The sequence below is a fragment of the Cupressus sempervirens genome, chromosome 3, assembly GCF_028749045.1.
Source record: "Cupressus sempervirens isolate cs-2001-9-10 chromosome 3, ASM2874904v1, whole genome shotgun sequence".
Lineage (NCBI taxonomy): Eukaryota > Viridiplantae > Streptophyta > Pinopsida > Cupressales > Cupressaceae > Cupressus > Cupressus sempervirens.
Genome location: NC_143120.1, coordinates 753,691,469 through 753,705,661, shown reverse-complemented (window position 1 = coordinate 753,705,661; position 14,193 = coordinate 753,691,469). Strand labels below are relative to the sequence as shown.

Genomic DNA, 14,193 nt, shown 5'->3' with positions numbered 1-14,193 from the left:
CGTTTTTTGTCACTCCAAAAGCAATAAATCTGGGCGCCTAGGGTTGCTGAATAACCCCCTAAAATATGAAATTCATCCGTCAAGCCAATTAGGAGTTATGAGCAAAAACGTGGGTTCAAACCCTGGACTGGCAGTCTAAAAATAATGTAAAACTGTGTCTTCAAACCCTGTTAATCAATCCTCAAATGCTAGGGCACAACTGAAACCCTTATTCCAACCAAAGTAAACCCTTATAACTAAATCTCAATGAAGTCCAAATGAGATGGCTGAATTACCCACTCCTCAAATGCAACAATTTAGGTGATATTTCACACCCTCAAAGTCGCCAATCCAAGGGAGTGATTCGTTCCCAAAGATCAAATAATAATTTGCAGACCCAAGAGACTACAAATTTGCTCCACAATGGAAAAAGTAGAAGAAATCTCAAATCCAAGCATGTCCAAAATGAGAGGCCCAGCCCTCTATTTATTCACTTTTCTAAGAAGTTGCTAGAACTTCTAGAAACATCCTTTATAAAATCTCATTATAATGCACTTTTTCTAGAACTTCTAGAAACATCCTTTATAAAATCTCATTATAATGCACTTTTTATAATAAAGTAATTTTATAAAATAAAAAGTGCAACTCAACTTAAAATTATAACATGTAGGCCCCAATAACACATAATAATAAAATATAACCTCTTAACACTTCTTCAAGAGCAAGATATGACCATCTGATCCGCAGAATTGACTCTCTCTCCACACCATTTGCCTACGAGAGTCTGGAATAGGCAAAATCCATGATCAATGTCATGTCGAACTAAAAAGGGGACATTACAGTCCGCCCCTCCTGAAATTGCTTGGCCTCAAGCAATCTCAACGCCGGGTGCTGCAAAATAGCTTCCCCCTCCCAAGTAGCATCCTCAACAGGTAGATCTTTCCACTTAACCAAGTATTCTCTGATCACTCTTCTGCAAAGCTGCTTTTCTCTGCTCTCCAGGATGGATTCTGGCACTAAAATCAATTTTCCCTCATCGTCTAAAGGAGGTAATACTGCGGAAGGCACCACATTCTGACCCAACGCCTTCTTGAGGCGGGACACATGAAACACATTGTGCACCCTGCTGTCTGCCGGAAGCTCCAACTCATAAGCCACCTCACCAATTCGCCTGATAACCCTGAATGGTCCGTAATAGCGTGGCTTGAGTTTCTCTGCACCACTCTTCTTAAGAGTAGATTGCCTGTATGGCTGCAACATGAGGTAAACCATATCATCCACCTCAAAACTACGCTCAGTCCTCTTCTGGTCTGCATACTGCTTCTGCTGGTTCTGAGCTCTCGCAATATTATCTTTGAGAGTAGCAACTATATCCTTACTCTCCTGTAATAATTCTCCTGCACTAGGTACCCGGCTGTCGCCCAACAACAAATCCAAGAAACTAGGTGCTTCATAACCGTAAAGTGCTATGAAGGGTGTCATATGTATAGTGATGTGATATGTAGTATTGTAACAATACTCGCAGAGATATATCCATCTGACCCAAGCTCGCTGCTGAGCTGCCACATAATTCCTTAAATACCCTTCCACCCATTTGTTCACAATCTCCGTCTGACCATCGGTTTGTGGGTGATAGCTAGTGCTGGGTGTAAGCTCCGTGCCACATAACCGGAATACCTCCTGCCAAAAATGACTCATGAAACGGCTATCCCTGTCACTCACAATGTTCCGAGGCAATCCGTGTAATCTAAAAACCTCCCGAAAGAAAACCTCTGCCACCTGAGCTACTGAGTGGGTAGTGGTGATAGGAAAGAAATGAGCATATTTTGTTAATCTATCTACCACCACATAAATACAATCCCGTCCTTGTACCTTGGGCAAACCTGTGATAAAGTCCATGGAGATGCACTCCCACTTCCTGTCAGGGATCAGAAGTCGCTGTAGGAACCCTGCCGGATAGGTGTGTTCTTGTTTGTTTTGCTGGCAAACAAGACACTCTCAAACGTACTGCAAAACATCAGCTTTCAGCCCCTTCCAAGTGAACCGCTCTCGAACTGACCTGTAAGTCTTGAAGTACCCGGGATGGCCTGCTGTCGGTGAGTCATGAAATGCTCTCAAAATCAGTTGCTTAACCTTCGATCCTGGGACTAGGTAAATCCTGTTCTTGTAAATGATTAAATCATCTACAAGTGTGTATCTGGTATCAATCACTGTTCCCTCCACTATATCGGAGGCCCATGTATCCCTGGCATACTCTGCTATAATCAAGTGTCGCCAATCCTCTGATATCAGAACCATAAGAGTGAGGTGTGGCCTTCGAGAAAGAGCATCTGCAACAACATTCTGAGTTCCCTTGACATATGAGATGTCAAAATCATATGCCTGCAACTTACTTACCCACCTTTGCTGGCGATCATTCAGGTCCCGCTGTCCCAAGAAATGCCTCAAACTGTTATGATCAATTTTAATACAAAACTTGCTACCCACAAGATATTGTCTGAATTTGGCTAAAGCATGCATGATGGCCAACATCTCCTTATCATATATACTGAATGAACGCTCGGGGCCTCTGAGCTTCCTGCTCTCATAAGCTATGGGGTGCTTATTCTGCATAAGTACAGCACCTACTCCCTCTCCAGATGCATCACATTGAAGCTCAAATGGCTTCGTGAAATCAGGTAATGCTAGAACTGGGCACGTAGTCATTATCTCCTTAAATCTCATAAAACAGTCCTGTACCTTCTGAGTCCACACAAATTCCCCTTTTTTCAGTAGATCTGTCATGGGAGCTGCATGTCGTGAGTAGCCACTGACAAACCTGCGATAGAAACCACATAAACCAAGGAACCCCCTCAACTGTGTAAGGTTCTCTAGTGGAGGCCAATCAACAATAGCGCGAATCTTTTCAGGATCCATCCGCACTCCATCTGCACTAATAATGTGTCCCAAATATAACATCTCGGTCATCCCTAAGTCACATTTGGACTCTTTTGCATACAAGGACTCCTTCTGTAAAATGCTCAACACTGTCTCCAAATGATCTAGATGCTCCTGCCATGATCGGCTATAGATCAAAATGTCATCAAAAAACACCAGCACGAATTTCCTCAACTGATGGTGGAAAACTCTGTTCATAGTGGACTGGAAAGTGGCAGGTGCATTTGTCAGGCCGAAAGGCATGACTACAAACTCAAAGTGCCCACAATGACATCTGAAAGCAGTTTTCTCAATATCCTGTTCACGGACTCTGATCTGGTGATATCCTGATCTCAAATCAATTTTCGTGAAATAACAAGCCCCATGAAATTCATCTATCAACTCATCAATGCGAGGAATGGGATACCTATTCTTAATGGTTCTCTTATTTAATTCCCTGTAATCAACACACATCCGAAGAGTTCCATCCTTCTTTTGTACCAAAACAACAGAAGATGCAAAAGGTGACTTACTTGGTCGGATGTGCCCCATAGCTAGCAACTCCTCGATGGTCCTTTCGATCTCATCCTTGAGTCGCTTTGGGTGTCGATATGGTGTGATCATGATAGGATTAAAGCATTCTCCATTTGCAGCAAAGGACCAAAATAGAATGGGAGCTATCACATGGTGCTACATGTATGAACATTTCAAGCATCTTCAACCTCTTGCAATCAAGGTCCTATCATAAGTTTTCAAAAATAAATTGGTTTTATGTTTACCACTTGCATTCTAGAATTTAGTGTTTCACACATACTTTAAAATTAATTTGCTTTTCATTTGTATGTTTTGTGACCACTATCTAGGTTGCTAGCTCTTCTGTTGTTGAAAGGAATTGAAGTACATACTCCTTTATCCTTTCAATGAAGTGCAACCAGTTGGGCTCAAAGAAAGTTGAGGACTTGGTCTTTGTCCACACCAACTTTCGTCTTTTGTCACGTAAGAATGATCATTACAAGAAGGGACAACAAAGCTTTGGAATGTAGCCCTTGAGTGTGCAGATTTGGATGCAACACTTTGATCTTACTACACTCGGAGATGGTGATGAATATGATAGCGGGGCATGCGTTGCATCTACCATAAGTGGAACCATTTTTTGTTCAAATGATCTTTCAGCAGTTGGAGATGATGATGAGAATGTAGATTTTCTTGTGAATCCTTATGATTCAGACTCTAATACATGTTAGTTGATTAAATCTTCAATCATGAACTAAACATTTTTATTTTGTTGGAATCTTGAACATGACCAATTGGAATTTATAACTTATTGTCAAAACTATAATGTTGAACAAGCACATATTGATATGAATTTTCAAATATCTTGAATTTTGATAAAAGGTGGAAGTATCATAGTCATACTATCAAATGATTTGTTTTAGTATATTTCTTGCATTTCTTTGCATATATTATATATTTTTAAAAAAATTATATATATATATACACGCTTCCTCCCACATCCAGTATCTGCTTCCCGAATCTGCATCTGAATCAGTAACTTAGTTTAGAATTGTAGAATGTATTATGCCAATGATATATGAGGCACATTATTGTGAAGTTCGTCTCTTATTCCAGCTTACTTTAGAATTTATAATGCAGATCACTATACAAGACTTTAGAATCTGCCCTTAGCCCCCAAGGGGCGGATAGGCCTAAACTAGAAGTCCCACCCCCGGCTAGTTTCCCTTTCCGGCCACCCTGCTTGTGAACTGGCCCATAGAATTGTATGGGTAGGACAGGCCTTAAAACATTAATTGGGGTGGGAGGCTAATGTGAGTGACAATATTTAAAAATATAAATGACACTTAGAAATCTTTATCATCCAATCCTAGTGTTTTTGTAATAACCCCAATAGGTTATAACTTCTTCAAACACCAAAAATCTCTATACTTCAGTGGTTTGACATTTCGTCAAACACTTTGCAAGCAAGCTCTGATACCATTGTAATGACCCTGCTCAAATCCGACCTTAAAATGCTGATTGAAGGCTCGAAGAATTTTGTCAAACACTTTGCATACAAGGGGTCATATGACTGATATAACTTTTCAGATTGCTGCAATAACACTTGTTTCGATTTGCATCAAAGAGAATGCTTACAAAAGACTCCAGATTGTCTAAACAATGACCTAACATGAATGTGCAACTAATTTTGGCAATATTCAATACAAATATGTGACTTAAACTACTTGCAATATGCAGCTACAGCAATTAGTAATTATGAAAAATACTTTGGATGCAACCTAGGATGGCATTAATGCACTTACAACCAAGTGGCATTAATATAAACACTTAGTATGCAAAATTATAACATTATTTATGCCAAAAAGAGAACTTACAGCCAATTGACATTTTGTCAAACAATTGGCATGCAAACTAATAAGTTGATCATCAAACTCTAGGTTTACAATATAGCTAGTCTAAAAATTACAATGCTCTTTCAATTGCAAAATCCTAGCCTTCCTTTGATACCAATAATGCCAAATGGCAAACAAAGACAAGTACAATATGAAAATAGTGAAGTGCTGAAGCTATATTTTGTACTCAGCTGAAAATTTATATTTCTCAGAAAATATGCCAAATGAGAAGTGAAGAACCTGATTGTAGATGGTTGTAATAATTTTCTACAATGCTGCCCCTTCTGCTTTGCTTTTTTCCAATCTGCTTTTTTCCACTTGCTTTTTCCGGATTTGCTTTTTTCATTTTTGCTTTTTCGAACTGCTTTTTCGGATTGCTTTTTCGGAGCTGCTTTTTGGGACTACTTTTTCCGCCTGCTTTTTTCGGGTCTGCTTTTTTGGCCTGCTTTTTTTTCGGTTCTGCTTTTTCGGCCTACTTTTTTCAGACTGCTTTAAAATGGCTTCCTATAATTTCGGACCTGCTAGAAATGACCTCCAATAATTTCGGCCCTGCTAAAATGCCTCCTAAAATGCTGAAATGCTCAAAATGGCCTTAGGCCCAATGATGCCCTAGCTGAAGTGACTGAAGTATCACCTCCAAATGTGCAACCCTTCAAAAGATATTTCACTTCCTTAGTTATGCTAATCCAAGGGAGTTTTCGTTCCCAAAGATCAACTAACTATCTGAAACCACTTGGCTCCACAATAGACTATGTGACTGAATCACAATTTGATGTCAAGAGAGAAATAAACAACTGGATGAAAAGAATGAAGCCCGGGGTGCCTATTTATTCTTTTTTCTCCACTTTCTCCAGAAACTTCTAGAACATCATTTTATTTTATCTATTAAGTGACTTTATAAAATATTTTATAATTCAAGTCACTTTATTAAATTAATTAAATATAAAGTTACCTTTTTATTATTTATTTATTTGATAACTTTATAAATAATTAACTTAATACCACTTATTTATTTAATTAAAATAATTAATTAGTCATCCTCATAAAATATTCATTATTTTGGACAACCTAATTAATTAAATTAATTAAATCAAATTGCCTCCAAAATGGGGACATGACAGTTTTTCTCTGGCATATATTTTATAGAAATAACAAAATCCCATGAGACACAGCCTCCATGAAAAAGCCCCAAGAAAACGAATTTATTTTGAGCATCAACTTTTTCAAATACTAATCATGTCTTTAGACATTACAACCTTTCTTATCAGATGTTGAGAGTAGGACGCATTCAGCTGACTGGCATCCCTGTTGCCTTAGCCACAAAGATTAACAACAACTCCACTATGAACCCACTTTCCTAACAAGCAATTTTCAAAAACTAAATTCCAACTGATACAAATAATCAGATGCAGCCAGCCCTCATATACTAAGTCCTTTGAAAGTAGTCGTGGAATTATTGAATAGGGAAGAAATTGCGTATTTTTGAAATGCGTTGGGACAACAAAGAACAACTGATTTGTTCTTATTGTTTCATGCCTAAATGCACCAAGAGAGTAGTGTAAGAAAACCTGAAACATTACGCCTTGCAATATCCTGAGCCGAACGTATACGCTCTTCCAAACTAGTACCTCCAACAATTGATCCAAGAGCAGTCTCCGCATCCATCTGTAACCAAAAAAGAAGTATGAGAAAATGAAAATATCCAATTAGAAGTATGAAAAATTGCACATATCTAATTCTTTTAAAGGAAAAAACAAAAACTATTTGAAATGATTCAAGATAAAGACTGCATCTAATCACAATGCCTAGTTTATATTAGAATGTCTTGAAGATTGATTAGAAAATTGTAGTGAACCATTTGAAAGAAAAATAAAAAGGCATAGAATTTTATACCGAAACAAATCAGCATTGAGAATTATTTCAGGAATAAATTTAACTGCACACAACGTAGTCTATGACTCTATTTACAAGTCCACCTCAATCCCGAAATTCATATGAGTAACAAAAACAATGATCAACCAGCCTTGTAGTTGACAACTGCATTGACCATACACAAAACTATAACAGAGTAGAAACGGAATTGCAAAATAAATCACATCTATTACAAAATGCGGAAATAATATACAGACATTTCATGCAGCAGAAGGAAGTGAAGTCAAACACTTGCATGTACCACTATAAATCCATGGTGGAAAACAAGGCTAAAATAGATAGATTACTATATTTAGTCTATGAATGTAAACAAATCTGCATTACATCACTAATACAACAGAATATTCAATAAAAATAAGTACAAAGGTAGATTTTAATATTTTAAAATTAGTCATAGAATGGACAGACCAGCCATAATCAATAAGAATATAAATCATAAGCGAACATACAATTGCTTGACTTGGAGTACTCTATAATACTTGTGCATTTTGGTATCATTTCAGTCAGGTTAGATAGCATTTTGCTGTAGAGTCAGTCTCTAAAGATGGTAATGTGGCAGTAATTCTGGGTTTAGATTTGCCGATGGGTACGGTTGCCATTTTTTTGCACATTGAGTCTCGTGCTAATTGCAAGTGACTCACAGGACATGAATCTACATTCACAATGCTAATGTGCTGCGGCCCATTTACAAGGTGAGTTGTGCAATGACAACCATATCTGTAAAAGAAGTAATGATGGATGAATTGCTATATTTAGAAGGATCCTACTCTGTAGGTTTATAGCAGCTCTTGGTACATACAAAGGAGCCTACAGATCATTTGGGAAAGCCCAATATTGATTTGGAACAGTCCACCATCAATTTGAAGCAAGTTTCAATAGAAATTTATATTTTGAATCTTTTGGGAATTTTTTTTAAATTTCAATTGTCTTCTACATTTAGGTTTTTTTATTTTTCATTTATGGAACAAAGAACAAATCCTTAACTATCTTTGGTATCATTTTATGAGCGAACTGTAGCTAAATTTGTAAGTGACTTCTATTTTATGGCTGCAAACACATTGTTTTCTTTTTTATGTTTTTTCTTTATCTTAATTAGCTATAAACCATATATATTAATTTATTTTCCATTTTTCCTTGTTGCAATTGGAAACATACCATCCCAAGGAATATGAAAGAGGAGATAACTTGTCTACATTGCAAGACAAAAATGCTTGAGGAAGGTATTAACAGACGGAGATATCAAACACCATGCAATGATGCTAAAATGAGCTCAAAAGTGCCCTCCAAAGTAGTACATAAGGCACAAAGCCAAATAGAATCCTTTGATCAATATCAAAAATTAAATAGGAGGCAAAGAGAAGAGAAGGCGGCCATTCATTGAGGCTCTTCTTCTATTCCTTATTTGTGGAATCATTTAGTGGCAATGCAGTGACAGTGATAGTATTAATGTTGAGCCTAGAGTTTACGGATTTAAATTAGATTCATATATTATACCACACTGCTCAATGTACCCAACCGTACCTTGAGAATATGGTTAGGAATTGAAACATACATTATGCAGCAATGAGTGCACTTGATGACTTCTGGTGTAATGTAATATATATATATATATATATGGACTAGCTCGAGAATTTATAATAATTTATTTCAATTTGTTTTAGGTTATGTTGTCAATGCTGGTTTAGATTCTGGTTTGGATTTACACATTTGATTCATTGATCAAGATGTGTGCGTGCGCGTGTGTGTGCAGCCAGAATTCCAATTACCACTTTTCCTACCATATTTATATTTGCAGCCACAATTTTGAATGTTAATTAAATTAATTAATAAATAAAAATAATATGAAATCAACACTTCAGCTTCCACTATGACTCTACAGGTTCCATGTTTCCTAAAACATATTAGCCACCAAAGGGTTCTCCATCCTTCAAGGAACAGATTCAATCCTACATGTCTTTCCCAAGCTTGTGTAGTAACACGTGGTAGTGTAGTAACATGTGCCGCTGTGGTGATCTGCTGAAATCTACATGATTATATGAGGATTCACTATATCTTTTACTTAAGAAAAAGCCTACTTCAGCCTGTTTATCTTTTGCAGCACTATTGTGACAACCAATGGTGTTCACTATAATGCTATAGATTTCCCAAACTCTCAAACATATATAGAGGAAACCACAAGCAAAAATTCAAGATGCACGTAGCAGATCAAAAAACACAGCAGCCAATTCATTAAGCAGTGAAAGAAATCAGTAACTAAGATGCCCTGCATCATGAGGGGTGGGAGAAGGTCATCGCCTCTCCTGCTAGATGCTTTAAAAGAGTTGCTCTTTCCATACAAAGATCTCAGCAAGGTGAGTGAGAAGCTAAAGAAAACTGCTTGGAAGGCTAGTTTATGCTAAATGATGGGCCCCCCCTGAGCTCATTATATCCATCTTGGAGTGCTTGCTCAAGCCTCCTTAGCAAGGACTGCGTCCTACTCTCTACAATGGGCTCTTGAAGCCTCCACACCTCCAACATGGCAGGCATCTTCATAGCAGGCATCCCTGAAAGTCAAAACATCACAGAAACTCCTCCACACAACCTCCTGTAGCAAATACCAACAAGCGCTCCATCGCCTCATCTACCCTCTCGTGGGGTAGGTCCTCTATCAAAACCATCACCCTCCTTATGCTAGCCTCTATATCTACCAAAACTTGTCATGCTCTGGCCTCCATGTGCACCAATAACTACTTGAGAGCACCCAACTCGCCATGAATCCCAGGCACTGAGTCTGTAACAGCCCTTCTTTCGGACTCCTCTCTCAATCCAGTTATGTCATGCAGAGTGTGACACTGGGGAACCCAATAGAAATTAACCTAAAACATGCTACTAAGTTTACAAAATGATTTTTTTAATATATTTTTTCAGAAACAAAATTTTTTTTAAGTATTATTTTCCCAATAGATTTCTGAGCTTAAAGTACATATACAAATATAATTTCCACATTCTTCCAATTTAATTTAATTATCTTCTACATATATTCTTATCTATTTCATTAATTTCCATCATAATATTATGCTCATATGCAGGGGCCCGCCTGGCCCTTATAATAGTAGGAAAGGATATATTCCCATCTAGGGTTTAACAACTAAAATCATAAACAAGAATTTCTCCTCAAACAACAAAACCCAATAAGTATTTCAAATTCAAAATCTCAAATAATATAACAATGAAACAATCAATTCAATGACCTTCAACAATTTAGTGAGCACAATGTAAGCAATCTTTTTGAAATAGAATTGCAAAAGGAACCTCAAACCCTACCTTAGTCCACCAAATTGACTTGCAACCCCGAAGAACAATTCCAAAGCTCCTAAAACTTCAAAACTTTGAACAAATTCTTTAAGCTTCCATAATCTAGACAATCTCCAAAATTTGATAGCTGTTAACAAAATAATAACCCAAAACCCTCTAATATAAAGAATCAAAAATATGGCACTCAATCATGCAAAAAGAATAAACAATAATTTAATAATTAATTCCTTTAGGTAAGTCAATTTAAAATTGAATAAAAAGAATTATTTTAATTAATAATTCTCATTCATGCAAAACATTGAACTTTTAGCTTAAACTTTAATTCAATTTTTACTAAATTGAATGGGCAACTTTAATTGCGTACTAATATATAATTGACAACTAATATTTTTTGCACAATATGCAAAATTATAATTTAATAATTATTATTAAATTTAGCACACGATAATATGCGACTTGACATTTAATATCAATTCATATTATTTATGCATTTAATTTGAGTTTTTATTTAATTTTTAACTAAATCATTATCTTCATAATTAGACTTTTTAATTAACAAAGGTATTTGATTAATTCTTCATATTTAATATTTCAATATTTAATAAGATTTAATTATTTAATCACATAATCAACCCTAGAACCCACTTAAGACCACAACATCAAAACATGAGAGCACAACCACAATAGAACATCGACCAACTTAAAATAACAATCATACTCAAATGAAGGTTTCACGAATTCGTGTCACCTTAACGATTTTGGATAGTTAGTCAATCAAATGCTTGCCCACAAGTTCTAGACAAATGATGGCTTAGACTAAGACTTGGATTTATATGTTATCTCCCCTCTTTTACCATTGAGATATTGCGATAGGCTATGCTTATCTTGGCAATTGAAGGAAGTTGACGCCCAGTACCTACAAATCTGCATAAAAGACGAGCATGTGCATACACGCATATATATAGAAAACAAGCAATGGCAAGGATAGGTACATCGCGAACTAAAAAGCAAACTATGAGGTAAATAAAACCATAAATCAGACACATTAATTAGAAGACAAAACATACATGCCAACAATACACATGCAATTATGGGGTAAGTAAAACCATAAACATTAATAACATCATCTTATGTCAATAATCCATATATATATGACATCATGACATATGAATAATCTCCAAGAAAGTAACCATAACATCTAACTATAACAACATATTACACACTACCCAATGACTCATAGTATATATGTAAATCAGATCACAATGTAATGCTATACATCAAAATCATCAAATATCACTAAAGTAACCAACGCACACATGAAAAGTAGCCTAAAAGAATTTGGCAATATGAACTGAAAAGCAAACTATGGGTGGGCAATACACAGAGGGTCTAACTCCAACTCCCTCATGTGGGAACTCCCCTAGACAAAATCATCAATCCCAACAATCCCACATTGTGGCAACTGTGTTGGTTGTCCTAGTGAACGAGGCATAAGTCCAACGGGTTCCATTGAAGGCAATTGGTAGTGGGTCAGCCAACATCTATGGTTGCCTCTGGGTTTGGGGTCTCTAACTCATCTAACTCAACTATCTCATCTCTAGGCAACTCCTGAGTGCTTGTCAGTAGCTCTACAGCCTCAATAATTGGTTGTTCCACTTCAACTAATGCCTCCTCTACCTCAACTGCTTATACACACTTGGTAGTGTCAAGGTGGGCGACATCTACAACTATCCAAATTCAATCACAAGAATGGTTCCAACACTCACACCAAAAGTCATAGGCGGGAACCGACTACAAACCTATAGTAGGGTGGGAGCAAAGACAACTCTCATCCCTGGTGGTGCAAGTCCACCCAAGGGTGTAACACCACCTAATGGTGTAGGGGTTACTAACCAATGGTGCCACTTCTACAATAACCTCAGCTACCTCATCTTTGTCAAAAGCATCCTCTGTAGCACATCCTATGGCCTCCACTTAGCTCATTGTTTGAATATACCACTACTAATAACCCTCAAAGTGTTAATGTTGTAGCTTTAGTTGCACTGAATTAACCTAGAGATTATCCTTTTATGGTGATTGGTTAATCATCAATTAGACAAACCCTAATATATCTACTTATATATTATATCTTATTATTTATATATATATATATATATATATATATATATATATATATATATATATATATATATATATATATATATATATATATATATATATATATATATATATGTTATATATTAATAATGTCTAATTGATGATTAATTGAGACATGTCTCTATGTCTCTTCACGAAACATGTCTCTTCTATGGATATTTATCTAACATTCAAATCTGCATTTGGAACAAACAGAAATAATCAAGAGTGTTATTCCATTAGCAGAAATCAATCCTATGAAATCAACATGGTATCAGAGCTAGATTGCAAGTGTAAAAATAGAATCAAAGGAGGGGATGGAAATAATAGACGCTACCAATCATAGGGACGCTAGTCAGAGAACAGCGGACATCATGGCAACAATAATTGGAGATATCCTATAAATGAAATTGCTCTAAGTCGTGATTGAAGGAGAAATTAATATCAAGGGACCGTCTAAAGGTTTTGTTTTTCTGGTGCGATCTTTGGCTATATGTGCTTTTTCATTTTCTGTGCAAGTTATTATTGTAGTGGGATAGCCTCTACATTAACTAATTGAGACGACACATGCTGAGGAACAGTGAGTGGTTGTAACGCTCATCAAACTAGAATGAACGGGTCTAAAAACTCAAGGAATTGAGATCGTCAATGTCTTGATTAAAGTGTTACAAAATATTGTACAATTCATCCCTTCAAAATTTATTGTCAACTAGCGATTGTGTCCCCATGTCCAAAGTACCTGAAGCAAACATTCTCATACTTATCGAGTCCGATATTAGTTTTTGGGCATCACGATTGTATTCCCTTGTTGGGTAACACTCAAGTGTGCGAATTAATTCTGACACAGCTATTGCTTTGTGTTGTCGGGTGTGGAGAATTCAGGTTGCAAGCTGAAAATTCATTGGTACCTGTATTGCCATCTTGTGTATGAAGACACATATCAACTCCTTGAAACCAAAGGAGATCTCACCTCCATCTATCGCAAATGGGCCACGTTCTATTTTGACATGAGCAAAGCCATTACAGGAGAAGAATGGCCTAGTGCATGCAATCATTATATACCTGATGGGGATTTCATCAAGCCCGTGGAGATTAGAATGACCAGAAATGGCTGCAATAGAGGTCTTTTTTGCGACCGAGGATATAAAGGCAGGAGAAGTGGTGTTGATCAGGAAGGCTTCATATTCTCATCTGTGAATGTGTCATGTCTATTCTGAAATCACGTGGTACTGTGATTGTTGTTACATGAAGTTTACTGTTACTTGAGGAATTGTGGTAATAATATTAAGAAAGTTGAAAACTATGAGTTATTGCCAAAGTAATGTATCCCAGGCCCAGTACTAGAAATATGTCAAAGTAGCTACAGAGCAATTAAGAAGAGAAAATCAATATATTTAGAATTGACCTGCAGTAGCCGTCGGGCATCATTGAAAGTTCTGCAAGGGCTGACTTGCACACAAATCCTTTGTGTTAGCCAAATTCAACATCCATCGACGGAAAGCACATGTACAGACCAAATCATTCATCA

The 14,193-nt window shown here is 36.7% G+C and overlaps 1 protein-coding gene across 2 annotated transcripts in view; it reads right to left on the bottom strand.

The window, feature by feature from the left end:
- Positions 1-14,193, bottom strand: part of LOC149569014 (uncharacterized) — a 299,791-nt gene that overhangs the window by 172,740 nt on the left and 112,858 nt on the right. For both annotated transcript variants that reach the window (XM_089821826.1, XM_089821825.1), the window contains one exon: positions 6,872-6,968. In XM_089821826.1, coding sequence (XP_089677952.1) covers positions 6,872-6,968 — 97 coding nt within the window. The remainder of the gene's footprint in view (positions 1-6,871; positions 6,969-14,193) is intronic.